The sequence below is a fragment of the Pleurodeles waltl genome, chromosome 5 (genome assembly GCF_031143425.1).
Source record: "Pleurodeles waltl isolate 20211129_DDA chromosome 5, aPleWal1.hap1.20221129, whole genome shotgun sequence".
Classification (NCBI taxonomy): Eukaryota; Metazoa; Chordata; class Amphibia; order Caudata; family Salamandridae; genus Pleurodeles; species Pleurodeles waltl.
In genome coordinates, this window is record NC_090444.1 from 1415903609 (window position 1) to 1415931582 (window position 27974).

At 43.8% G+C, this 27974-nt stretch overlaps 1 protein-coding gene across 2 annotated transcripts in view; it reads right to left on the bottom strand.

Moving 5' to 3' along the window:
• The window catches only part of KCNQ5 (potassium voltage-gated channel subfamily Q member 5), a 1862282-nt gene that overhangs the window by 49238 nt on the left and 1785070 nt on the right, over positions 1-27974 (bottom strand). The window contains exon 10 of one of the 2 annotated variants that reach the window (XM_069235692.1): positions 17781-17889. In XM_069235692.1, the coding sequence (XP_069091793.1) occupies positions 17781-17889 (109 nt within the window). The remainder of the gene's footprint in view (positions 1-17780; positions 17890-27974) is intronic. The other variant, XM_069235693.1, reaches the window with a different exon arrangement.

Below are 27974 nucleotides of genomic sequence, written 5' to 3' on the forward strand. Positions count from 1 at the left end.
TCAGGTGGGATGTTTTTTTCTAATCAGCTGTAACTTTGTGATTCTGCGAAAGTATTGTTATTATTATTCTCTGCACATCGCTTCACTATGTACCTCTGTCCAAGGCTGACAAAAACAGTACATGATAATTAAGCTAGCGACTGTCGCCAAAAGAGTATGTAAACAGTCCAACATTTAGGCACATTCCCAAGTCTGGCCTTTTTTAATGGAAAGAAAATATGTTTCTTATAAAAAACTCTGTATAGGCCAATGGACAACAGGGAGGTAATTCCAGCCAGGATTCTGTCCATGCTGCATGCCATTTCATTGCTGACCTCAGCCCTGTCTCTACAACCAATCCAGGAAATGGCAGGCAGACTCCTCTCTTTCAGGTAATGGGGTGGGTGCTCCCCTCATGGACTAAGTATGGACAGATTGGGCTATGACTGCTATACTCTCGGTTAGGAGTTAGGTAGGATCCATCTATATATATTATTCCAATATGTTGGTACTGTTTATTTTCTTCTCATTGGTCACCACCATTCTAATCCTGTTATGTCTAATTGCCCTAATAATTGCAGCTCATATATTTTATTGTAGATCACAGTCTTTTCAATAAATACATTAAAAATCATTTTGCATCTCTTTTTTTGGCCTATGTGTGTGTATATGACCTAGGATAAGAAAAGGGTGAGACTTGTCGACAATGACTCATCCTGAAAAGTCACAAATGCCTCAAATCACCTTTTCTTTCAGGTTTTGGTGAGGCGCTGCTAGCTAGCTGAAAGGGTTGGGCTGAGAGCTGCCAAGACGGTGTGGGATCAGTCACTCACAAACAGTAGTGCTGCTGCACCTAATCCAGCAGTCTCATTCTAATAAAGGGAGTTGTACAACATGGCACTGCCATTGTTGGTAGAGTACTAGTTATAAAGATCCCCTGAGTATCTCTGTCTCACAAACACTAAAGGTACCCTAAGTACCATTATACGGAGACGTCAATGGTCTTAGGGAAAATCCTCCTCAGCTGAATAGGGAACACCTATCTAGGCTGTAGGTTGTTCAAGCTTGAACCTTAAAAGGATTCCCCCTTTGGTGTTTCTAACTCTGATACCTATCCATTAATATGGCACAACCAGTAAATATTTGAGAGAACTGTATACTACTTGTCACCAGTTCCTTTTAGCTAATGGATTAACAAATGAGGGCGGGGATGTCAAATTCGAAGGTGAAGCTCAAGAAAAAAGATACAGCCTTAGAACTAGGGAAAATTTATAAATACCATGTAGATACCAATATACTGACAGTCGGCAATCTCGTTCCTTTCAGGACACACCAGATAAATGGAGTGACAGAGGAGGATGGTCCGAACATGGAAGCGACTACATGAAGCTGTAAAAGGACATACAACGCTCCTCAGAGATTTTCACAAAAAAAGAAAAGAAAAGAAAACTTCCTCAGTGAAAGCCCCAACTTAAAAAGAAAAAGGGTCCAAGCAAATTCAATTAAAGATGCCACTCATACAGAGAACGTTGTTGAAGAACAGGACGTGGACAGTGAATCAGCTAGACAGCAGGGCAGAGGTTACAATATGTTGCCAGAGTCTTATAGATCATTGGGATGTGCCACCGACTAACGACTTTCTTGAACTCAAAACAGCACACAGGCACGTCTCCCCACCCAACAGGGTATACAGATTAAAAATACAGATTGAGGGAGATATAGAACGCACTATTAAAGTAATCTTCTGGAGAACATAAACACAAAATTATGATATTTTATTGGCAGAAAAAGATTGGCCACCTGAGTTTGTCTGCATGATCCCACAAGGGGAAGATGTCATTTTGCCTTCTTCCTCAATTCTAGTTCCAGATGTAGTAAAGGAAACTTACACTGTCGATTGGGCTTTGGAACAGGCTCCTGCACTTTATTGCAACCACATAGGGTAAGATAGAGATTCCCCCTACCATGTAATACCAATTAGATCTACTCCACAGACCCAGCCTCAATATCCAATTAAACATGAAGCTAAAGCACCCCTGAAAGAGATTCTCACACAACTTGAATACCAGGGAGTAATAGATACCTTGGACATTTCCAATGTTTTTTTTCTGCCAAAATCAAGGGCCAAAAAGCCTGGATCTAAGCACCTTCAGTGTGTTAGGCTCTCATACGTGTTTTTGTCATTTACCCCAATGGTTTAAGAGCAGCCCAAGGTATTTTCTGCTCATGTAACATCAATATTACATGATATTGATCCAAAGCATTGTATTATGTTGATTACATTTACAGGTGATGACCTCAATGCAAATTTAGCCCGGGTGGATCACATCGTTTTTTTAATATTCGCTGCCCAAGACTACAAATTTAACTTTAAAAAAGCAAAAATTGCTTTCTTTAGTGTCCTACATTTAGAATATGAAATATAGGATGAAGGCAAAAGCCTAGCCCTGCACTTTTTTGAAAAGTACGCTCAACTTTAACCTCCAAACACCATTATGGAAAACTGCAGTCATTATTGTGTTTCTCTAATTTTGGCAGAACATACATTCCTGATTATGCACAATACATAAAACCACTTTATGATTTATTTTGTCCAGATTTCTCAAGCAAACACTAGACACCAAAACATACACGCATACTCAGAGATTTACAACACAACATGCTGGAAGCACAACACTTACACACAAGAGACAACAAAACAAATTTGATCATCAGAATAATTCCTAGGGCCATCGGGTTCACCTAAATAACATTTAATGAGGGCGACACTGTACCCATAACATACAAATCACACTTGTATTCTAACGCACAACAAAGCTTTGCACCAACAGAAAAAATACTGACTGCTGTACGGATGGCTGTCATTAAGGAGAGGCCACTTGCCCAAGGAAACCGCATTATTGTTGTTAGCCCGGTACCGGCCGTTGAGGTGGTTACCAAAGCTAGTGTCCCAAACGCAAAGGCATTTCACCCATGTAGGATTTAATGGGCAACTTCCCTGACTGCCACTGACGTTGATTATGTTTTCGACCCCTAACTACAGACCCAAGAATTTCTATATTATGAACTTGAGTACCCTCTGTCCTTTAACATAATGCCTCTTGATCAATAAAGAAAGATCATTTACAATGATGGTTCAGCACAAGCAACTGTTGGTACAATACATCTGTACTCTGCTGTTTGTGCACCAGTTAGCGGAGTATTGAGGGATGGTACATTTCACCTTCAACATACCTACGAGCAGACCCTAGGGAACTGAAATGCACAACTTGCAGAGCTTAAGGTTCTGATTTTGGCAATGGAACATACAGATCCTGAACAGTGCACTTTGATTGATTGTGTGTGATTCTAACTACTGTGTCCAGTCTGACAATGATTATATACATCATTGGCGCCTGAACGCGTTCAGAGATTCAAAAGGGAACACCATCAAACACAAAACCTTATGGGGGAGGTTAGCAGATCTTGAGGACAGACTACCAAGAGCTCATGTAGTTCATACATTGGGCCACCAACATGTAGGAGTACACATTGCATGAAATACTTTGGCTGACGAAGCTGCTAAATCTGCAGTAGCTACGGCTTCTGTTGCTGCAATTACTTGTTCTCACACAAGACTGGACAATGAGACATTGACTGCTGTGAAAGCTTCAGCTGAAGTAAAGCCTTTAGCAAAAGCATACCCTGCTAAATATACTTTCCACCTCAGTGCCCAAAATATTGCATTCATAACAATTCCAGCTGTGGGTAATCGTGTGATCCCCAACCAAGATCTGAGATTAGATTTCATTAAAGCAGCACTTGAGTGTGTTACTTCTGCCCATGCTGGTGTGGTGGCTACTATTTTCCTGCTACAAATAAGCTATTGTTGGCCAGGTCTACACAAACGGACCAAACAGTATGTCCTTTGCTTTGGCATCTGTAAACAAAGGGTCCACCATCATATGCTAACCACAGACACCTCTCTTAGTTTCCAACAAACCACTAGAATGTGTATACCTGGACCCCTGCAGTCCCTTACAACCTGATGGTACATACAAATACATCTTAGTCGCTGTTGATTAATATTCTAGATTCCTGTGAGTATGGCCACAACGATGGGCAATGCCCAAACTGTTATTAAAGGTTTGGAAGTCTTCATCGGGACATATGCGGTTGCAGCATTCCACTCTGACTAGGGCCCTGCCTTTGCCTCCAGGGCATTCAGGGACACCATGGTCACGATGGGTGTACAACTCCATTTCTCGTCTCCATATCACCCTGAGGGAAATTCTGTTGTGAAGTGGAAGAACCGAGACATAAAGCAATCTTTAACAGCAAGGGTATTAAGTTCTCGTCGTAGTTGGCTTCATTAACTGTATGGGGTGAATATAACACTAAATAATCTCCCCAGAAGATCCTTGGGAGGACGCACTTCTTACGAGGTCCTGTTTGGGATACCCATGTTTGTCCCAGAATTTGACTGCCCTGGTGCAATGGGGGCAGAAACACTATTTGACATAAATGAACGTGTCGCTGTTTTACAGGAAACACAACAATTCTGTGATGAAAATTCATCTGACTGTGCTGTAATCTGGGGAATGGGGGATTTCCCAACATCTGCCTGCTGAATTCCTAAAGTTTGGGATCTAGCACAAGAAAAGATTGCTGTTTGGCCCATCCTACAGAGCACTGGTTCCAGTCCTGGGACTACACGGTACCAGAACTGTCATAATACCAACGCTGCCTGGTTCTAATGAAACCCGCCTTTTTTTTTTAATTGACAACACCAAATTGCACCATGTGGCCAATCCTGCAGAGTAGATCACGAGGTTTCCTGGGTAGTTCTCGAGCATCCCTCACTACTCAATGGGATATACCTCTACAAGCACTCAAAAATACTTCTTTAAGTACCAATGCCAGTTGTCTCCCCGAGCTTGGGGAGGGCGGAGAACAAACTTCTGCTACTTCCTGTCATCACCTCACAGACAAAAAAACATCCAAACTACGGATCTCTACTACACCAATTTAAAACAGACGGATTACATTGTTTATTATGAACCACCACCATTGGGTCCATCTTTCAGTTCTGCACCGGCTCCAGTCCTTGCATAAACAACTTTTGGTTATTTTGTCGACATTGGCTTTTTTTCAGACTCCTCTGCATCTGCGACTGCACCTGTGTCAGCAACACGTAAGCTTTATGACTGGCTTGAAAATAATTATTTGGTTAATCCATGTTACTATCTGTTGATACTACTGACAATGATTGCCTTTCTTCTTTGGATTGCGTTTGTCATTGTTTTCCTTTCATTGATAAATGGTCATTATCTTCCTGAATGCTCTGCTGTTGAAGTGGTTTATGAGGTTTTGACACCTTACCTTTCTTCCCATAAGGTCTGAAGGGACTTGTCCTTGTGAACATTAGAGCTGTCCCAATTTCTGATGGGATTGTGTGGAATAAAGTACCATATAATGTATTTGGTCCTACTGAGGTCATTTAAATTCCATATATCTTCAAAGTTTCTATGAATGATATGATAACACCTGGGGTTGGTTCTGATGATTGGTATGTTAAAACAGTTGATTCCATGCTTTCTGAGATTGAATACTACACTGTATTTGAAAGTGAAGATGTGTATATGAATACAGCAAATTATGGGGAAATGCTTTGTTACCATTATTATGGACATCACTTTTTGCACCAAGCTAGTACCCCAAGAATAGTTTTTAATTACACACCATGGGAAAATTGTCTGACTCCTCCAGTGGGGAGTTCCAAAATGTATGTAGAAAAGTTTGCATATTTTTCTGGGCATCATGCAAAACATGCAGTCATATTACTTAAATTTACCTCCTTCTAAAGTAAGAAAAATATTGCTAACCAACACAAAATTAATCTATTTAGATTCCTTTGTTTCCCGGCTGGCTATTGAGGGCTATGAATTTTGGTTAAACTATGTTGATTTAAGGAGTGTATGGGGATTACGTGATTTAAAATATAGAGTATGGAAGCTTTATTTCGAGAATGCCTTATTCCATTACAAATAATATTTCCGAATGACACAGTTCAGCAAACAACTTCCCTGGAGTTAGCAAGAATAAAAAAACTGCATGCGTCCAGTATCCTGACACCAGCAAAATTTCACAACTGGCAGACACTTTTAAAGGTCACCGAGGCGTAGCTTACTTCTTTGGGTTCAGAATGGTACCTTTAATTCCTCACTTTCACGTCCCAGCAGGTGGTTATTGTAGCCGGTGGACACAAATAGTTGTAAGACACATTTTGTTAATTCCACTCAGGGTTTTAGAACAAGCCGACCGGACCCTTGCTATGTCACAGTTCAACACTCCGGTATCATTACTACATACAGTGTGGGGAAAACCTTGCGAACAGTGGTTACGTTCTTCCATATACCTTAGTCTCCTTTCAAAAGAGGTCAACTTACAAGATTTCTTGTTGGGTCCTAGGAAACCACACTCAAAACCTTTTCTATATGCCATATATAATCAAATTTGGAAGCTTTCGCGAATGGAAGCTGCTGCAAGTTTAAGGTAGATTGATTAGAAAACATGGAAAACGCTTTAGCCATTGTCGATAATGGTATGAACACATTGTCCAACCAAATTTACACACTAAATAACATTGTGTCATCTGCGATAGACAACATTCAAAATGATTTGTCATCTTTACATAAGGGACAGAGTCAACTTAGGTCCATTATGCAGCTGGGTTGGACACTGCAGGTTCTTAAAAGTGGCTGCATGCCCGGGCAGCAAGTCAACTCTACTGCGTTATTTGCGGCCTTCAATTTGACCAGATAATGGCTAAAAAAGGCAGCAAGTTACATCATGCTTAACATTGAGAAATCTGAAAAGTTGCCTTTTAGTGTAGCGGAAATTCCATCAGCAGTATGGCTAATAGAAGGGGTAATCAATCTGCCTGTTTCCACATTTCAGTTCAGCAAGTGTTTAAAACATTTTGCAGTTGACAGGTTTGAGCAGTTAGGGGATAGTTACATTCACGAGGTGTGGGAGTTGTCTTTCACTTATAAATGTCTAAACAGCAAAACATAGGTCTTTCTTAGCAAATGAAAGACTGCTGTTAGTCATTCTATGATTTGCAAGCAGGTGTCCTTGAACAGCATTTGTAACACTGCCATAGCAAACTTGCCATGTTTGTTTGGGATCACCATAATCAAACAAGGCACAATACACATTCTCAAATATTCTGTTTTAGTTTTTAGGGAAAGGGGGCCTGCTAAACAGGTCTGAAGGCACTCCATGTTATAACGTCTGACTACCACGTTTGCGCGTTTGAAGTATAGAAACCTAAGTAAATTACCCCTGTCTGATTTATTTTTGACTAGGGTATTGTGTGTCATCTAGAAAGCATTCCAAGTTAGCTTTCATTCCACAAGGAACCACACTGTCAAAGATCTAATCATTCTTCTAACAATCGTTTCTACGAATTATGGTCATTCATGCATGACTGGGATAATTCCTGCGAAAGAAACTTTTTACTGTGCCTGGCAAAATCTCTCTTCCTATTTGACAAAAGAGAATACAAACTGTTTAAGGTATTACGTATTCCAATTAAACTGTAAACAAATGTATGATAAATTCCTCATCCACGCTCACAAAATACTCCACAACGCTGGCCCTGCCTACCTCAATGAGCGTCTCACCTTCCACAATGGCAACCGACAACTCCGTTCTGCCAACCTTGCTCTTGCCACCGTCCCTCGCATCCACCAAACTAGAGCCGGCGGCAGATCATTCTCCTACCTCGGAGCCAAGACCTAGAACTACCTCCCCATCCACCTACGACAGACCCAGGACCTGCTGAACTTCAGGAAGCGCCTCAAGACCTGGCTGTTCGAGCAGTAGCACTTCACCCTCCCCCCATATCAGTGCCTTGAGACCCTAGTGGGTGAGTAGCACGCTTTACAAATGATTGAATGATTGATTGGTTGCCTATGAAGTGTCACTAGAGAAATGGAAAAATTATCTAACAAGCTGACAATGAGTTAGACCTATTCATTTATCCTGGATACCAAGGAAGACTTCCAATACTTATGTTTTGTTGAATTATGTTTCGCTTTTATCACCTCTAATGATGGTTTTAACAAAGGGATTTAAGTTAAGCAAGATTTCGAAGGCAAAGGGGAGAACAGAAGCCTGAGGCTTAACAAGAGTTGTATGTGTGGCACATGAACCTCTTTCATGGAATATAATATCTCAACAGTTCTATGTTTGAGCCCTTACAGTGAAACTACTGCTCAGTGTCCAGCTGTCATGCTTATGTGCTTGAAAAAAGGGTGATACATTAGTTTTGTTGGCGTTGACCAGCAAATTGTTTTCTGATCAATAGATACCCAAAGCTCTCATAGTGCGGTCGCAAGCATATACTTGTCTGGTCCAATAAGACTGTATCATCAGCATAGTTAAATATCTGCACTAGAAACCCTCCTAGTTACAGAGGATATGCTCTTTGGGTATGTATGGCTGGACTCATGTCAAAAACATAAAAATTAACATAAAGGGGGGCAAGGACACACCGTTGCTAGAGATTGGTAAAAATATTCTTTTGTAGGTGGTGATTGTCTTTTGGTTTAATGCAGACCCGTGTATCTGTAGTAAGGGCTTTGAATTGCTCATAATAATTTACCTAGGGAACGCATCTTAGCCATCTTCTGCCATAAACTCAGTTAGTACGAAACCCTATCTACTTAAAGGGAAATGATGTTATTCATCTGCTCCAAAAAATAGACCCTCCAGGAAGAGTAAGGCAAACTATTGAGCCACTACATCTAATTTGGCCATCAGCCTGTAATACGTAGGATTTCAGAGCTCACTGTTTTTAGGTCCAGCAAGCAAACGCTTGGGCCTGTTATAAGCTATCTGTGGGCTTTTAACCACGCCCATCACTATCACTCGTTCATGGGCTTGCCTTTCAAAAATCCTGTGCTATCATTGGTAAATGGTTTACCGTTGTCCCTCCTTGGGGCAGTTTTGTTACCGCCTTGGCCATCGACCCTGTTACATGGATAATTGCACGTTTTCCGATACGTTTGACTGCGGGTCAACTACTTTTTCCTTTTGTGTCTTTCCTTCGCGCTCATGCTGGCTGTGGCGCTTTGAATCCGCTTGTTTAATGGATGGAACAAAGTAAAGAGCTTTTCCAAAAGGCAGGGACCAATGTTACACAATAGTTAGCATTGTAAAGTTTGGCCAAAGCAGTTGGCCAAAGCTTGACGTCTCATTTAAAATCAGCAGCTTGAAGACTGTGGAGGCTTTGAGCATTATCAGCACTTTTTTTTAATGATTCGGTCAATCTGTGGGGATGAAGTCCAGCTGTCAATTGCTGGCTGATTGGAGCCACCTGTGGACAACTCAGCTGAATAATAGAGTGTGGCCACAAACTGTGATCACACCTGTGTGGGTACACTATTATTCATTCATTTGGAGAAGGTTCCTATATTTCCCAAATTTCTCTGTATCCCTTGATTTACCTATTTGCTCCAATGTTATCCATCTCTGAATCAAGTGAGGATGCAAGACCTTTTGTTGTATTTACTTTTCTTTTACATATCTTTCGCATTTACTTTTTTAAAGTTTTTAAAGTTTTTCTTCTTTATACCTTGCACTCACATGTGTGTTGGTATAGTGGCAGCGATCTTGACTTCAGGGTAAGCTGACAGTTCTCTTAAGGCACACTGAGCATGTGCAAAGAAGTGAAGGACTATGTTAATCGCACAATAGCACACCCATGTACCTTACTGAGTTTCTGAATCCAGTGAGAGTACAAGTGTCCTTGTTGTTTTTACTATTCTTTCTCTCATCGTTGGCACATATTCTTAAAGGTTTTTAGAGGTTTTCTTCTTTTTAATTCACTTGTTTGTCAGTGGACCTGCACACTTAGTTTTTCATTATAGCGGTAGCCATCCTGTCAAACTAGTTCTCACGAGGCACACTGAGTATGTGCAATGGAGGGAAGGGCTACCTTAATGATGTGGTAACAACTACGTGGGTGTGCATAGCTGGCACACCGAAGGGCCGCTAAAGGACAGCCTGTCTTTACCCATTGGTGCCTCCAATGAAATTGGCAAAACCCATGGCTAGTACATATCACATACTTTAGACAACTTATTTTATTTAACTCCAGTCTACATCTTATTCCATTTGTGGTGATTCCACTTTTCTGTGTCCATTATCTATCAGGTCTATGAGGAGCAAGTAGAACAATCTCTTGTTTGCTATCTATATATAACATAGACGCCCATGATTTAATTCTAAACTTCACTCTTGAAATTTTTTGTTACCAAAACCTGTATCAGGAAGCATCTAACCCTGACCTTGCTTTGGCGATTCCCTTAGGATATAAGATACCCAGAATGTGAAGAATTAAACACAAGGCAGGTGTGTACATTTTAAAGGACATTACACGGTGCAGCAATTGACTTTAGATAGCTTTTCTGTGGCTGACTTATTTATACTATTTCAAACTGGAGCGCTCTTCCTTTTTCTCTTTTATTGATATTTTGGTGTATCGACCTTCCTCTCCCAGCACTAACTTTAGCGCTCAATTTTAAAAAAAACGTTTGAGCCTCTGTAACTGTGTCCTCCAACTTGGTTATTTTGGGGCATTTTAACCTTTGGACTGACCGTCCCTCGTCCACTTTTATTCCTTATTTTCGACTGATGACATCCATATCGTAACCTGTTAATGAAACGCTAGATGTCTGGCAATTTAAAGCCCTGGATTCACTGGTCCTTTTTAAGTAGGAACTCCCATTGCGCTCATTTTTTAAATCCTTGTTCTCAAATGTAATCTTCTTAAAAAGAATGTAAATGGCTGGGACTCAATTGGAGATGTGCTTATAGACCAGAAAGTACGCTTGATTGCCAGTGGCCACGTGTCACTATAAACAAAAGATTAGACTGGCTAAGTCTAATAACCTTAAAGTAAAGATCCAAACTTCCACCTGTTCTTCAAAGAGAGATATTTTTTAAATTATCCACTCTTTTACCCAACCAAGTTATAACATATGTAAGACCTCCAACCCACTGACCAAAGCAATAAATTAGCTAACTGAGAAAGTCACACAATATACTTGAATTGTATTCTAAATCCATCTACCAAAATCATAATTGAAAATAACAGTCACATTTGTTGGGACTTCATGACCTCACTTCAAATACTGACTAGTTTTCCCTTTCTGATTCCTGGGCGTTTATTAGAAATTATTCTCTCCATTAAATTGGATCACCTCAGGAAGTCTGCCCAGCTGTGTTATTTAGGCATTGAAAAGATGTATCCTGTGCTTACTATAATTCCTCTCTTTCCATTGGATGGAAGTGCACTGTGGCCACTCTTATTGTAAAAAAAACATATAATCTGCTGACCCAAATATTGTGTAAAGCAATTATCATCCAATTTCATTACTACCATTTCCAATTAAAATACTTGATAACCATACAAATGAGATTCAGTCTTCATTATTTAAATCTAATTATATCTTGGACCCTGAGCCCCATACAATCTGGCTTTAGACTATCGACAGTACTGAGTCAGCACTTGTAGCAGTGGATGATGAACTGCATTGGATCAAAACGACATTTCAGCTTTGGTCCTATTGGATCTATCTGCAGCCTTCAACACCATCTCCCATTAAGTGCTTTTTAATCGGTTGCACAGAGCTGGTGTGATAGGCTTATCTTCTGCCTAAACAAAGTTGTTGGAACCAAAAAAATTCAGTCTTGGTGTCCTGCAGAGCTCCTTGCTCACAATGTTTAACATATATGTGGCCCATTTTGCAGAGGTGTTTAGATCATTTGGCTAAATCTTCATGATGTATGTTGATGACAGCCAACTCATTATTCGTCCTGATGAGATTAGCTGGATTAAAGTGGGCCAACTTTAAAATCTGTTTAGTGGCCAGAGTGATGCAGCATAATGTCCTCAAGCTCAGTACTGACAAAACAGAACTGTTGTTTCAGGGCGAATCCACCTCTATCTGGTTGGATGACTGGTGGTCTTTAGGCCTTGCCCTACTCACTCCCAGCTCTACTTTTAGAAACCTGGGGCTTCTACATACATGATTCCCTCTCACTTCAACCACATGCAAACTAGAGCACCTTCTTCTGTGTTATTGTTTTGAAAATGTTGAAAAAGATTCATCTATTCCTTCCGCTTAATTACCAAACACAGGTATTTTAGGAGATAAAAATGTCAATACTCGATTACTACAATAGCCTGTATGCTGGAACCCCTTTCAAACTGCTTACTAAATCCAACTGATCCAAAACACAGCAGTGCACATGATTTCATATTAAACTGCCAGGCAAACCTCTCCTCTTACAGACACCAACTACACTGGCTCCCAGTGGATCAAAAATATTTTCAAAATATTTTGTCTTACTCATTGCACACTAAATAAATATGGTCCTCCATATTTGTTGGACACAATTAAGAGATATTTTCCCAATTGATGTATACACTATTCCCTTGACCACAATCTAGTGATTTCCTATTTTAGGAAAGTGAGAAGTTATGGCAGTGCCTTCCTATTTCTTGCAACCAAGCACTGCAATGCCCTCCTTTACTCTCTGAAAGCCATTTCTAATCATTTGCAGTTTCGAACATCACTGAAAACGTTCCTATTTGACTACGTCAACATGTTGTTCTCTTTCTCACTTGTATCTAATTCAAATGGATTTTAGCACCAGTATGCCTTTAGGATTTTAGTTGTACTTCATAAAGTCAAATAACATAATACCATCTTCATGAGCATGTCATAGCATTTTTGCTTTGTTTATGAAAATGCGTTCTTTAACTGATGCAGGACAAAAGTATATCAGGGATTTTTAGATTGTGGTACAAGTTTATTTGCGTTAGGTAAAATTTCCTATGGGGACAATGATCCCCCTAGTCAGTGCTTAATTTCAGTCGGTGGTTGCCACTGGACCTTATTTTTGGGCCCTGGCACTTATTTTTCTGCATCACAGATTTACCAAGTTCAAGAGAGGGAAAAGCACAAAGATCGAAAAGACGGAGGGAGAGAAAGACAGTAAAAGGGCTACAAGGGGAAGAACCAGCAAGAGTGAGAAACATAGGCAGGGTATGTCTGCTACTGGAGTAAAGACCACCATTCTGCGTGCTGACATTTATTGCACCAACCGCAGGCTTCAGAACAGAGCTTTTGGCACCAGCACTCTTTATTTCACAAATTTAGCACTGTCACATAATTAGTACAGAAACTAATCCACTGAGTTATTAGTGTTCAGGGTGTGGTCAGAAAATCAGGTTCCGCTTAAGATCGTATGGAGGGCTTCCATAAAGTTAGATTTGCTTCTGCAGGAGACCCCTATTTGATTCATTTTATCTTTTGTGAGCCCATCATTAGCCTACTGTCACACTTTCTGAGCTAGTACTTCTTTGAGGGCACCAAAAATACCGAAACTGTTGGAGAAAGATGGCCACTTTAAAGTCTTGGGGTTAGGCTAATGTCAGAAAGTAATGTTATATCCTAGAATAGTATGCCAATGTTTTGACACATAAGTAGTGCATTGAGGAATCTGGCCATTCTTACCTCGGATTTTTGGGTAATACATTGTTTTTTTGTATCACTGGTAGTTGGGAGTAACCTGGCTGCATATGAGTAATGCTGTGTTTCATTAAGTTAACACCTCAATTAACAAATACACACCTGTGGAAGTAAACCTTTTCAGAAGTGGACGGGTTACTCCACCTAACTGAAGTAGCATCAGAACACTTAACCTTGTGGGGGAAAGAAGCTAAGGCTGATGATTGCTGAGAAGCCCAGCTTACTTTTTTGTGGTACTGCTTTAAGTAACTGTGTATGTTTCCCCGTTTAAGAATATTGAAGGTGGAATGTAATTATGAAGGGATTAGACCATGTAAGGATGATGGTTGCATCTGTCTTGGCAGTAGTAATGTGAGAATGTTTTTAGAACTAGGATAGCTTTGATTTATCAGGCTACTTTTGGATAAACAAGAACCGTATAATGTTGGGGCTTGGTAAAACTGGTGAGAATGCCCATGTTGTTTTTAAACAACAAGCAGTATTTCACAGAATGTAAGTAGGTGAAATGCTAGAGGGGTTTCATTTTGAATAATATTGAGACAAATATACTGCATCAAAGAGTTATTGCTGAGAGTTGTGCAGCAGCTGTAAACATCTTTCCTTGCTGAAGGCTACAGAAAAGGTATATAATCACTAAAGGTGTGGGGTAGTAGGGAACCGAAAGTAAGACTGGGTCAGTCTTAAATCGGTGTTGGTTAGGTGGCTTTGGATCCTAACGCGGGGGAATCATTGTTGGAGAATATCCAGACAGGGGGGGTGCTGTGTAGTCCCACAGGGGAAGGGGGAGTCTCCCTTACGGACTAGGTGGTCTCACACACATAATAGTGTCATGCTTCATCATATGACCACCTAGCCCCACCCAAGCAAGATGATACTGCTTGGGCGGACTCAACCTCTTGGTTAAAAGAACCGGAGGGAGTACTGAAATTAAACTTACTGGATAGTTACTTAGATCCAGCTGAGGTGAGTAATAAAATTACCAAGCATGTCACTGATAGTTGCTGCTAGTTTTAATATAGGTGCATGCTGGTAAGACTAAAAGCAAGGGGAAAAGGCTCGTTGGAGAGTAATGTCTCCTGGAGTCTAAACTAAAAAATGGATGACCAACATGTTTCTGCCCTCACTAGGTGCTGGTAGGTCAGGGGCATTCGTCAGGGTCGGAGCACACGCAATAAGTGGGGTGCTCAAAGTGGATAATGAATGGCCTACCTGAACGGGTAGTTCACGGTGGGGTAGGTCTGTGATAGAAGATAGATAAACCACAACTATTCAGAACATATTTAGAGTGAGAAAAACCGTGGCAAACCACTGCAAAGCACACAGCACAAGGTGAAAATATGTAAAAATAATGAAAAAGGCAATCACACACGCATGCAGATGTGACTTACCAAGGGGTAGGGGGCGATTTGCCTCTGGTCTGGCTAATGCCGGGGAGGGGTTTTCCCTTTTAGTCACACTCTGAGGAGATTAGGCGTTTAAGTAGGGAAGAATGGGGAGAAGAAGATAAAAAATGTGTAGAGAAAGGGCAGAACATAAGGGCGCAAGGAAGACCTAGATAGGGAAGTAAGGAAAGACAGGGAAAGCAAAAACAGGGACATAGGGAAGGGAGAAGGGGAAAAAAGAGTGGGGGGGGGCTAGGGTTGGCGGTTGGTGACAGAGAAAGGAAGAAAGAAAAAAGGAAAGAAGGAGAAAAGAAGAAAATGAGGGAAAAAGGACACAGAGAGAAGAGAAGAAGGAGAAAAACTGGAAAAAAGGAAAAAAAGGGGGGGGAAAGGAACAGGGTAGGAGCTAGGCAGAATGAGGGAAAGAAGGGTGAAAGAAAATATCCAAGGGGCCAGGGAGGCCAACACTTACCACTCCAAAGGGAATACCATGGGGGGTACCTACATGCCGGAGCCAGGCCGCTCTGGTACTGACTGAAGGGTGATCTGCAATATTATGTCGATCAACAACCAATAGGCGAGAGGCTGGGGGCCTGGGGGCGGGGTCCGGAGTAGGGATTGTCAGGTGTATCGGGCGTGTATCGGGCGTGTTGCCTAGAAGACTCCTGGTGCTCGAGGAGTAGTTCTGCCACGCCCATAGACCGGCCGCACCCCCGTGCGGGGTGCGCCGGTGCTTCAATGCGGAATCCACCCGCGGGACCTCTGAGAAAACGAGGCCCGCGGGAGACGTGCTGGAAGATGCGATGAGGATGCGTCGCAGCTGGCAGGCGCGGCGAGCGTCCTGCCGAGATGCGTCGCGGGAGGCGCGGCGCGTCATCTACGCCCGCGGGACTCTGGGAATTGGAGTCCCGTGGAGCGCGCCTGGTAGTCCATGTAGGACGCCCAGGCCAAGTGAGGAGAAAAGAGGAGGGGCGGGGGCGGGCGGGGGGAGCCGGGGGAACAGAGAGGGAAAGGAGGATGGGGGGGGTTGGGGGGAGGAGGAAAAAAGGGGAAAGAAAAAAGGAGAAAACGGATACAAGAGGAAAGACTAAAAAGGGGGGGGGGGTTGTGGGGGTGTGGTTGTGGGAAGGGGAAAAAAGGTGAAGCCAGGGGATAAAGAGGGAAAGGAGGAGGGGGGGAAAAAAAGGGGGAAAGAGAAAAGAAAGACAGGAAAAGGGATCAAAAGGGATGGAAAGGAAGGCTAAAAAAGGGGGGGGAAGGGGAGGAAACAAAGCGGAGAGAAAAGAGGGTAAAAAAAACATGAAAAGAGGGCGAGTGGGAAAGAGAGGAAAAGAAAGAAAAAAGACAAAGGAAAGTTGAGGAAGGAACGCAAGGGTCGGGGAGAGAAGACAGCCGGGATGTATGCGGAAAGGGGAGGGTATCAGAGAAGGAGAGCGACAAGAAGGGGGGAAAAGGTCCATCAGGTCCTCTCTGACAGGTTTATCTGCCTACTTGAGGACAACATAGTTGCTGAGGCGCAGAAAAAAGGACTGCAGCTGTTTCCTTATTGAAAACTGCTTCTGCTGTTCGGAAATGGTATGCTAGTGTAGGCAAGGGCATTTATGAAATTCAGGCCCCTTTTGGTGTTAAGATTAGCTTATTTAGAATGACAGAGTCATAATGTTACAATATTTTCTGTTCGTCTGCCTATTTGCAAATATCATTGCCACTACCTTGTTTATTTTGTATAATAACTACTATTAGTACTGTGTGCACTAGGATAGGATTAACATTTTAATACATCTTCAAAATATATTTCTAGTGTTCTTGAATGTGCCTATTTCTGATGAAAGAACCTTTAGGTTTCACTAACTATTCCTGTGAGTCTCACAGGGCCATTTGTTACCAAATGCACACCTTACTTCTATAATGCTTAGTGAGTTGGGGGAGGTTGCAGTTCATCTGGTTCGCAGTCTCATGTTATTAAGTCCTTAGTGCTGAAGGTTCTAGAAAACACACTCGGTTCATGTTCTGGATTCACATATAGCCCTAATAAAGGACCATTGAAAACTCTTTGGTTTGAGGTATCTCTTCTGCCCAGAGGGCAGTAGGGAGCATAAAATCAACTATTTCTTCTGGCAAGCACACTATTGTTAACTACATGTGTTGGTAGTTCTGATTGATGTTCAGTGGTCCCTATCTCTCCATATGGCAAATGTTTGCTGGCACTTTTCTGCTCTCCGGTTCTCTCCAATCATCTCCAAGACTGCCTTTTAATCAGGATCACTTTGGTGAACCAAAGTCATGATTGACGGCGGGTGATCTCATCTGGTATCAGAAATTGAAAATGTAGATTTTAGCGAGCGATGATCTTCAGCTTGCTCTTGACTACCTCTTGCCTGCACCAAAGAAATTTCTTGGGCCAGGGCCACACTACCACACTCACAAGTACACAACAGTTTCTATGTATTTACATTATGTTATATGGTTGTATGGTACACGTGAACCCGGAAGTATCCGGTAGCTGTCCTCCAGCAATCAGCAGTGTCCTCTGTTGACGGAACCAGTGAAAGTCGTCTTCATTATAAGAGACTGTATTTATGAAGCACTAATCCGCGGAATTCATGCTACTTTCAGTGTCAGGAAGACTCGTTTTTCTCTTGTTTTATTTGGACAATAAAAGGTTTCATTTCTCAGGATGAATAGGTGAGCCATTTTGCATATTTTGATGCACAGTTACAGGCCGTCAATTATCCTAGCTGATATGATTACAATGAATAAAAATGTCTACAATAGTTCTTATAATCAGTGATTAACAAACCCTGCCTCCCCTCTTTTTATTTTAACTAACCTGATAGCCCGGATGACGGTTTTAAGAGCCGGGGTGAGATCTTCGACGGATACATCACAATGACAACCTTTCTCATCGTGCGATTCATCTGGGCCCAGGCTAGCATCTGCTGGAAGACAAATTCTAAGGTTAAATTCTTGCCATTACACACTCCTTTTGACACACTTAGTGAACACAGACCAGCCTAGATGTTCTGTTTTACATTTCATACCCTTTCAAAACACCGATGCCTTGATTGATCTCAGAATAAAAACTCACACTGCAACTAGTAATGCCAGATTGAACTGTTTAGTATTTTAAGTTGAAAGGCCAGAGAAATATAATTTAAAAAATCATAACAGGAAATGTGGCGTGATGTATTTAATGTATTCTGAAATAGAAAATGTGCAAATAGGTTACAAACTGTGTTATGTCATAAGGTGCTGGGCTTGATACAGATTATTGGACCAACAGACGAAGCATACAATGGACGGCGCCTGGTTTCAAGACCCCACCAGACACTGTTTGGATGTAAATTGACTACTGTATCTACTAAGTACTATGAGATGAACCCCACACGACGCCTTCTGGAACCATATTGAAATTATGGCAAACAGACATATTAGAAATGTTGCTTATTTTTCAATAATAGAAATGCTGACTGATTGAATCGGACTCAGCATCTTACAAAATAGTTGATGTATCTGTACTTGTGAACTTACATCAAGTGTATCAAACATTTAATTTTCAGGAGAGGTTAGGCAAGGGATTCTTCACACCGAGCACTACTTTCCATGTGATGAAAAAAGAAATGTGCAACTTTATCTTAACCCTTCTTCTGCAGAATTGTTGACAATCCACAATCGTTGGGTTAGAGTGGACACACCTATGCCAGTTAGACTATGGAAGTTGTCATTTCCTTTGGTGTATGGCTAGTAAATTTTGCATCACAAAAAAAAGTCAAGAATAAAAATGGGAAAAATATGGAGTGTCATAAGTATACACGTGCACATGATTAATAACACTAAATTTCGCGGCTCGGGTCTATGCTGTTTGGGGAAAGATGATGTTTAATACAGATGTGTATCTAATGATCGCAAACACACACAAAGGTACTGTAGGGTACACAAACCTGTATAGTACAAAAATATAACAGTGTTATGAAAGATAAAATACCCCTAAGTGAACCAAGACAACCCTATCACACTTTATTCCATGTTTGTAAGTTCGAGCATCTTTAGGATTTCAAGATTTTCTGTCGTGTACATAGTATAAAGACCTACAACTTAAAACGTATTTTGATATAGTCAGAGATCAGTAATCCAGAGACGCATGTGTTGAAGATAGCATCACACATTTCCAGGACTAGGCTACAATAATTCCGTTTCTAAAATAGCTTTTCAAAAAGGTTTATGTGTCTATAACATTCCTATCCTTAAACAAGATTATCAAATTCAAAGCTTTATTTTAACAAGGTCCAAACATTATATGTGTGGTAGTTGATAATGCAACCCGCCAATACATTTTTATCGATATAAATTGTCCTTGACCAATAGAAGTAATTCTACATCATCGTTTTTAAACACGTTATTGGCATTCAGTATTTCAGATCCCTGCAATAGCAACGTCAAGGTACACATTTCAGCTCTAATGCATGCAAACATATTATAATCTTTCACCTCGAATGCTCTCTTCCTTTGTGTTTCGTCTCTCCTCTAGTAATTTACACAGCAGTAATCTGGTTATCATAGAACATAAAAAACACAAAAACACATGTAACAATCCCTGGTCCCCAGTGAGCACTTGTGCCTCGTAATTATGCATGTCTTGGAGGGCTGGACTGGGAACCCAAAGCAGCCCTGTCAATGTTGGCAGACCAGCCCCAGCACGGAGGCTGGAAACGATAATGAGCGGATTATACTGGATTGCTGCTTTTGGTATTGGGACTTGATATTGCAGCACCACTGCACCCCAGTAACAAAACAGTCCCCGCCCCTCCAGCCTCCTGGGGAAACGCCCGATGCCCGTTACAGCCAGTCCAGCCATGTTGTCCTGGTGAGCAGGTCACATTAATAGGTGTGCAAGTGCAGTGATATTAGCTTGGTGCTTGCACGTGGCAAGGCCTGCCCCAAACCAGTGTGGGCTGTATTTCGAATGGCTTTTGTTTGGTTATGTCCATACCCTCCTCCTGTTACTCAGCGGTTTGGTAGGTCTTTATCCTTGTCCTCTCCTGAAAATATACTCAGTACAGCATCCCAAGTCTAGGCATATTCAGGCTTTCTCGTTCCCCTTTTACATCCATATTCAGCCCCTTCCTAGCTAGCCCACATGGAAATCTCTGAATTCCTTCTGTTCAAACCAGGCTCAATCCACATTTTCTAGATAATTGTACCTGCTGTATTTATGCTAGTATGAAAGTCAAGTCAGTGAATTTACTCAAACTTCCATTGTGACTGGGGTGACGGAAAAGACTCATTGAAAAGACCTTAAGGGGGGCAGTTTATCCACCTGCCCGTGGTATCATTCGTGAGCCACGTCACTTTCCTCCAATACAATGTTAGTTCCAGGCAATCCCAGACCATGTGAAAAATATATGCATCAAGCTTGTCACATATGGGTCATTGCACCACCATTCCAGGATCACATTTGTTGGTTTCTGGGATATACAAGATGGCATGTGCAAAAAGGTAAACTGAATTAACTTGAAACAGGTGAGCCTAGAAAAGCTTGACATTGCAAATAGTACCAGCCCCCCAAGCTTCCTCCTCAAAGGACCATTGACTGTTTATTCTAAAACCCTTCTTGAAAGCATTTAGATTGTTCATGAACTCCTGACACACTGATACAGCTGTGGTTGCATTACCTGAGGTATATACTGCCTTTAACCCCTTATGTACAGGTAGTTCTGAGTCCTCCACCTTGCAATGTTTCCTTATTGCTGCCTTCAGCGATCCATAGAGCGAATAGTGAACCAAGGTGTTTGAAATTAGGTCTGTAGTTGGCAAAAGTATGCACCCTGTCCAAGTAGGGACCACAATCCTAGTCAGTATAAGTCACATCACAACCTAAATTATCCTGTGCTCACCCTCTGGCAGCTTGGCACAGAGCAGGCAGGCTTACCTTAGAAGGCAATGTGTAAAGTATTTGTGCAATATCTCATTCAATAACACAATGAATTCACCACAAAGACTCCACCCAGGTTTATAAAAATACTCCTTTGTATTGTTGAGAAAACAAGATTAAAACAATATAAATGAGATCAATACATTTCAGGATATGTGCATTCAAAATATGCAGGTTTAAAATGACAATACAGTACAATAATAAGCTCCGCTCCTGTGAGCAACGTGAGGGAAACACTAGCAAGGACAGCACAGGAGCATTCTCGATGTTAGGAGGACCAGCATTGTACTCCATCCCAATTCTTGTACAGAAAAACCTCTCCACGGTTCTTCAAGACCACAATGTGGATAATTCACCCTCAGCCACCTGTGATTTAGTGTACGGCAGCTGGAAAGACCTCACGGGTCCCGGAGGATCACAGTACCTTTGATGTCCAAAAAAGCAGTCGTGCAGAGAGTCGTGCTGTGGCTCCCTTCGCGGCTGGAGGTGGGGCACACCATCATCAAGCATGATCGGATCCAGGAAGCAGGTATGTCCTTAAGATTTCAGGGCAACACAGGTTGTGGGGTGTACTAAAGCATCGTCTCAGAGTGCTCAGGCATCTGTTATTAGAGCAGAGCGTTCAGGCGGGCACAGACTGTAGTGCTCGGTCATGGTCCCTGGTGCAAGTGGGACCTCACACGGTAAGCTCATTCCAAGAGTAGGAGTTTTAAAAAAGGGGAAAAGACAAAGCGCTTCATCTCTTCTAAGCAGTGACTGGGTGCAGCACCTGCTGATGTAGACCATGAATAGACAAACACAAATTTCTTGAAGCACACCTGGTGATGTCCTACGGCAGGACCTAATAGGCAAAGTCTTTGATGTCCCTGAGACTTTGGTGAACAGGGGGTAAGCCAACAAGCGCTTCGAGAACACAAGTGGTCACAAATGCAGAGGTAGCTGGAAGCAGGCCAGCACAGCAAGGCAGGTAGCAAAGTGGCAGTCCCCACTGCAGCTCAACAAGCAGCAGGCCAACACAGCAGAGCAGTAGCAAAGTGGCAGTCCCTCCTGGCAGCACACAAGTCCCTCTGGCTATGTACAGATGTAGAGCCCCCGATGTCTTGATACAGGTCCAAAGTGACTGATTTGAGGGGGTTCATGACCCCAGTACTTATACCCAAAAGTGCCTTTGAAGTTGGGGAGACTTCAAAAGAGTGGCTTTGAAATGCACTAATTCCCTTTCAGACCAGCCCTGTCTGCCGGCCTATCTATGGCCCTCATTACAACTCTGGCGGTAAGTGCAACCTACCGCTATGCTGACTGCTGCCAACATACCATGACTGCGGCGGTATACCGCTACGGGCATTATGACTGTGAGAAAGTAGCCTCTTTCTAGCCTTGTTACCCCCACTTTTGGCCTGTTTGTGAGTGTATGTCAGGGTGTTTTCACTGTCTCACTGGGATCCTGCTAGCCAGGGCCCAGTGCTCATAGTGAAAACCCTATGTTTCCAGTATGTTTGTTATGTGTCACTGGGACCCTGCTAGCCAGGACCCCTGCTAGCCAGGACCCCAGTGCTCATAAGTTTGTGACCTATATGTATGTGTTCCCTGTGTGATGCCTAACTGTCTCACTGAGGTTCTGCTAACCAGAACCTCAGTGGTTATGCTCTCTTTACAAATTGTCACTAACAGGCTAGTGACCAATTTCACCAATTCACATTGGCATACTGGAACACCCTTATAATTCCCTAGTATATGGTACTGAGTTACCATATACTAGGGAGTTCCAGGAGACCCCTATGGGCTGCAGCATTTCTTTTGCCACCCATAGGGAGCTCTGACAATTCCTACACAGGCCTGCCATTGCAGCCTGAGTGAAATAACGTCCACGTTATTTCACAGCCATTTACCACTGCACTTAAGTAACTTATAAGTCACCTATATGTCTAACCTTTACCTAGTAAAGGTTGGGTGCTAAGTTACTTAGTGTGTGGTCACCCTGGCACTAGCCAAGGTGCCCCCACATTGTTCAGGGCAAATTCCCCGGACTTTGTGAGTGCACCATTGCACGCGTGCACTATACATATGTCACTACATATGTATAGCGTCACAATGGTAACTCCGAACATGGCCATGTAACATGTCTAAGATCATGGAATTGTCACCCCAATGCCATTTTGGCATTGGGGAGACAATTCCATGATCCCCCGAGTCTGTAGCACAGACCCGGGTACTGCCAAACTACCTTTCCCGGGGTTTCACTGCAGCTGCTGCTGCTGCCAACCCCTCAGATAGGTTTCTGCCCTCCTGGGGTCCAGCCAGGCTTGGCCCAGGAAGGCAGAACAAAGGACTTCCTCAGAGAGAGGGTGTTACACCCTCTCCCTTTGGAAAAAGGTGTCAGGGCTGGGGAGGAGTAGCCTCCCCCAGCCTCTGGAAATGCTTTGATGGGCACAGATGGTGCCCATCTCTGCATAAGCCAGTCTACACCGGTTCAGGGATCCCCCAGCCCTGCTCTGGTGCGAAACTGGACAACGGAAAAGGGAGTGACCACTCCCCTGACCTGCACCTCCCCTGGGAGGTGCCCAGAGCTCCTCCAGTGTGCTCCAGACCTCTACCATCTTGGAAACAGAGGTGCTGCTGGCACACTGGACTGCTCTGAGTGGCCAGTGCCAGCAGGTGACGTCAGAGGCTCCTTCTGATAGGCTCCTCCAGGTGTTGCTAGCCTATCCTCTCTCCTAAGTAGCCAAACCTCCTTTTCTGGCTATTTAGGGTCTCTGCTTTGGGGAATTCTTTAGATAACGAATGCAAGAGCTCATCAGAGTTCCTCTGCATCTCTCTCTTCACCTTCTGCCAAGGAATCGACCGCTGACTGCTCTGGAAGCCTGCAAAACTGCAACAAAGTAGCAAAGATGACAACTGCGACCTTGTAACGCTGATCCGGCCGCCTTCTCGACTGTTTTCCTGGTGGTGCATGCTGTGGGGGTAGTCTGCCTCCTCTCTGCACTAGAAGCTCTGAAGAAATCTCCTGTGGGTCGACGGAATCTTCCCCCTGCAACCGCAGGCACCAAAAGACTGCATCACCGGTCCTCTGAGTCTCCTCTCAGCACGACGAGCGAGGTCCCTTGAACTCAGCAACTCTGTCCAAGTGACTCTCACAGTCCAGTGACTCTTCAGTCCAAGTTTGGTGGAGGTAGGTCCTTGCCTCCCCACGCTAGACTGCAGCTGCTCCGGCTCCTGTGCACTCTTCCAGGATTTCCTTTGTGCACAGCCAAGCCTGGGTCCCCGACACTCTAACCTGTAGTGCACGACCTACTGAGTTGTCCTCCGGCGTCGTGGGAGCTTCCTTTGTGACTTCGGGTGAGCTCCGGTTCACTCCACTTCGTAGTGCCTGTTCTGGCACTCCTGCGGGTGATATTTGCTTCTGAGTGGGCTCTTTGTCTTGCTGGATGCCCCCTCTGTCTCCTCACGCAATTGGTGACATCCTGGTCCCTCCTGGGCCACAGCAGCATCCAAAAACCCTAACCACAACCCTTGCAGCTAGCAAGGCTTGTTTGCGGTCTTTCTGCACGGAAACACCTCTGCAAGCTTCTTCCCGACGTGGGACATCCATCCTCCAAAGGGGAGGTTTCTAGCCCTCTTCGTTCTTGCAGAATCCACAGCTTCTCCCATCCAGTGGCAGCTTCTTTGCACCAACAGCTGGCATTTCCTGGGCATCTGCCCACTCCTGACTTGATCGTGACTCTTGGACTTGGTCCCCTTGTTCCACAGGTACTCTCGTCTGGAAATCCATTGTTGTTGCATTGCTGGTGTTGGTCTCCCTTGCAGAATTCCCCTATCACGACTTCTGTGTTCTCTGGGGAACTTAGGTGCACTTTGCACCCACTTTTCAGGGTCTTGGGGTGGGCCTTTTTTCTAACCCTCACTGTTTTCTTACAGTCCCAGCGACCCTCTACAAGCTCACATAGGTTTGGGGTCCATTCGTGGTTCGCATTCCACTTCTAGAGTATATGGTTTGTGTTGTCCCTATACCTATGTGCTCCCATTGCATTCTATTGTGACTATACATTGCTTGCACTGTTTTCTATTGCTATTACTGCATATTTTGTTATTGTGTACATATATCTTGTGTATATTTGCTATCCTCATACTGAGGGTACTCACTGAGATACTTTGGCATATTGTCATAAAAATGAAGTAACTTTATTTTTAGTATATATGTGTATTGTGTTTTCTTATGATATTGTACATATGACACCAGTGGTATAGTAGGAGCTTCACACGTCTCCTAGTTCAGCCTAAGCTGCTCTGCTAAGCTACCCTTTTCTATCAGCCTAAGCTGCTAGACACCTCTCTATACTAATAAGGGATACCTGGACCTGGTGCAAGGTGTAAGTACCCCTTGGTACTCACTACAAGCCAGGCCAGCCTCCTACAATGACCCACACAGAGAAATCCACCACGCACACAAGTATGCCAGACCAAAGGTCAGTAATAAACTGGCGGTACCAAAACCCACACCGTTACACCAACATAAATATGCCCACAGCATCATGACCCACAAATCAACCGTGGTAAACCATTGGCTGTACACACCACAGTGCTCAAAATACACACACACATACAAAACAACACCACATTGGACAATTCAAAATACACACGCCTGACACACATACACACACCACACCCACACACCCACACCAATATAAAACACACACCCACATTACCCACAGCCCTCTATGATCCAAAGATGTTTGCAAGTGAGAGAGAGACAAGCCAGGAGCACCCACTGAATCAGAGCCACAAACCACCATCACCCATACACCATCCACGCACCTCAAAGCACACACCCCAACACATCACACCACACACCGTCATACATAACACTCACACTACACCCATGGCACCACAAAGACACCCAAGGGTCTCAGAGGAGGAGCTAAGAGTCATGGTGGAGGAAATCATCCAGGTAGAGCCACAGCTATTCGGATCACTTGTGCAGCAGATGTCCATTGCAAGGAAGATGGAGCTATGGCGGAGAGTCGTGGACGGGGTCAACGCCGTGGGACAGCACCCCAGAACAAGGGATGACATCAGGAAGAGGTGGAACGACCTACAGGGGAAGGTGCATTCCGTGGTAGCAAGACACCAGGTAGCTGTACAGAGGACTGAGGGTGGACCCCCACCACCTCCCCCATAACTAACAACATGGGAGGTGCAAGTCTTGGCGATCATGCATCCTGAGGGCCTCGCAGGAGTAGCAGGAGGACTGGACTCTGGTAGGTCAGATCTTTACTACTTTATCCCCCACCCTAGCTGCATGCCATCACATACCCCAACCCTTACCCACACTCCCATTACTCCATCACCTCCCATATACCCTACCATCAGAACCCACCCATCCAAGCCCTGCATGCAACATCAATACATGGACCCCCCCATCACAGACCTGCATGGACACCCCTCACCAAAGCCTGCACACTAGTGACAATCACTTAGCCAAACCAAGCACAACTCACATAAGCCAAAGCTGCCTTGCTAATAACAACCATAAAGAGAAACATATCCATGGACAAGATGGCACACACCAATACAATAACACTGCATTTACATCCCCACAGGACCCCCACTTAACGTCACTGGAGAGGAGGTGCCAGTCACATGCAGTCCCCCCTCTGAAGAGGCCCACAGTGATGACAGCAGCTCTGCACGACTTGCTCACGATGACCAACCTGGCCCATCAGGGACCTCTGGACAGTTGGTTACCCAGCCACAGTCCCAACCCACCACAGAGCCTTCCCCCTCAGGAAACACCAGCACAGCAGCAACCCAGCGGGCCCATCCCTCTGTCCCCAGGACACATCAATCAGCAGTGTGTCCACCACTACAGGGACCCCAGGCCACCCCACAAACACAAGACGATCAGGGACCTGGGGTCAGTGGTGGTGGGCACACAGTTCAGGGGACAGAGGCAAAGGACAACAGGGAAGCTGGGAGGACTGCTGTGCAACAGGGGGAGGACAGGCCCAGGGAACCCACTCTCCACGAGGCACTCACCAACATCCTGGGAGCATACCACCATTCACAGGAGACCATGGGCCAGATACTGGCCAAGCCGCAGGAGACCCAGCAGCTGCAGGAGGGACTGTACCTGGGGAACAAGGAGGACCCGAGGGATATCCACACCACCCTGGTCACCATTGCATGGGTGCTGGCTGACATGGCCAACACCATGAGGGAGGCAGTGGCCTGTTCAGGCCCCTGACACTAGCCACAACGATGAACAGACCTCGCCCTCTGCCAACGCTAGTGGACAGGATGCCCCGCCACAGGAACAACAGGCCACAAGCACCCCACCCCCTGCAGAAGGAGAACCACCATGCAAACGGTCCTTGTGATCCAGGCAGAAGCCAGAGACTATTGCCAAGACCCCCGCCAGGAAATAAGACTCTCCTGATTGTCACCCTTGTGTCCCACTCTGTTACCCTGTCCACCTTGAACTGCCATTGCTCCACTTCCTATGCCCCCTTGGACAATGCACCTGTGATACAAATAGACTGGACTCTATCCTAGACTTTATTCCACCATCAACCCAGCCCATTCCACTACCCCCTCTACTTCTTAGCACTTAAATAAACACACTTGGAAAATATACAGGTATTGAGTCCTTGAATTCTATGACAAATGTATAACCTTCACAAACTGTAAACATTGCAAATCAAATGTACTGTAATATTTACATAGGTATGACCTGCAGTGGGCAGCAGTAAACACACCAGGACCCAGAGTGGAGCACAAAGATCTGAAAATAGAGATGCCAAAGGGTACAGTAAGTGGCCATAGAAATAGGGAAATCAGGCTGCCATGTTCAATGTCAAACACAAAACTGCAATGGAAGGTGAAGTTACAGTGTCTTACCTGTGTGTCAAAGGAAATACTGTTGAATGAGTGTATGTTGGACCTGGCCCTTTTACAGGGTTATTCCCCAGACTTTTTGCTTTTGCCTCCTTATTTTTCTGACCTTTGTTGGCTGACGTTTTGACTCTGGGCACTTTTTCACTGCTAACCAGTGCTAAAGTGCATGTGCTCTCTCTTACAAATTTGGTATGATTGGAT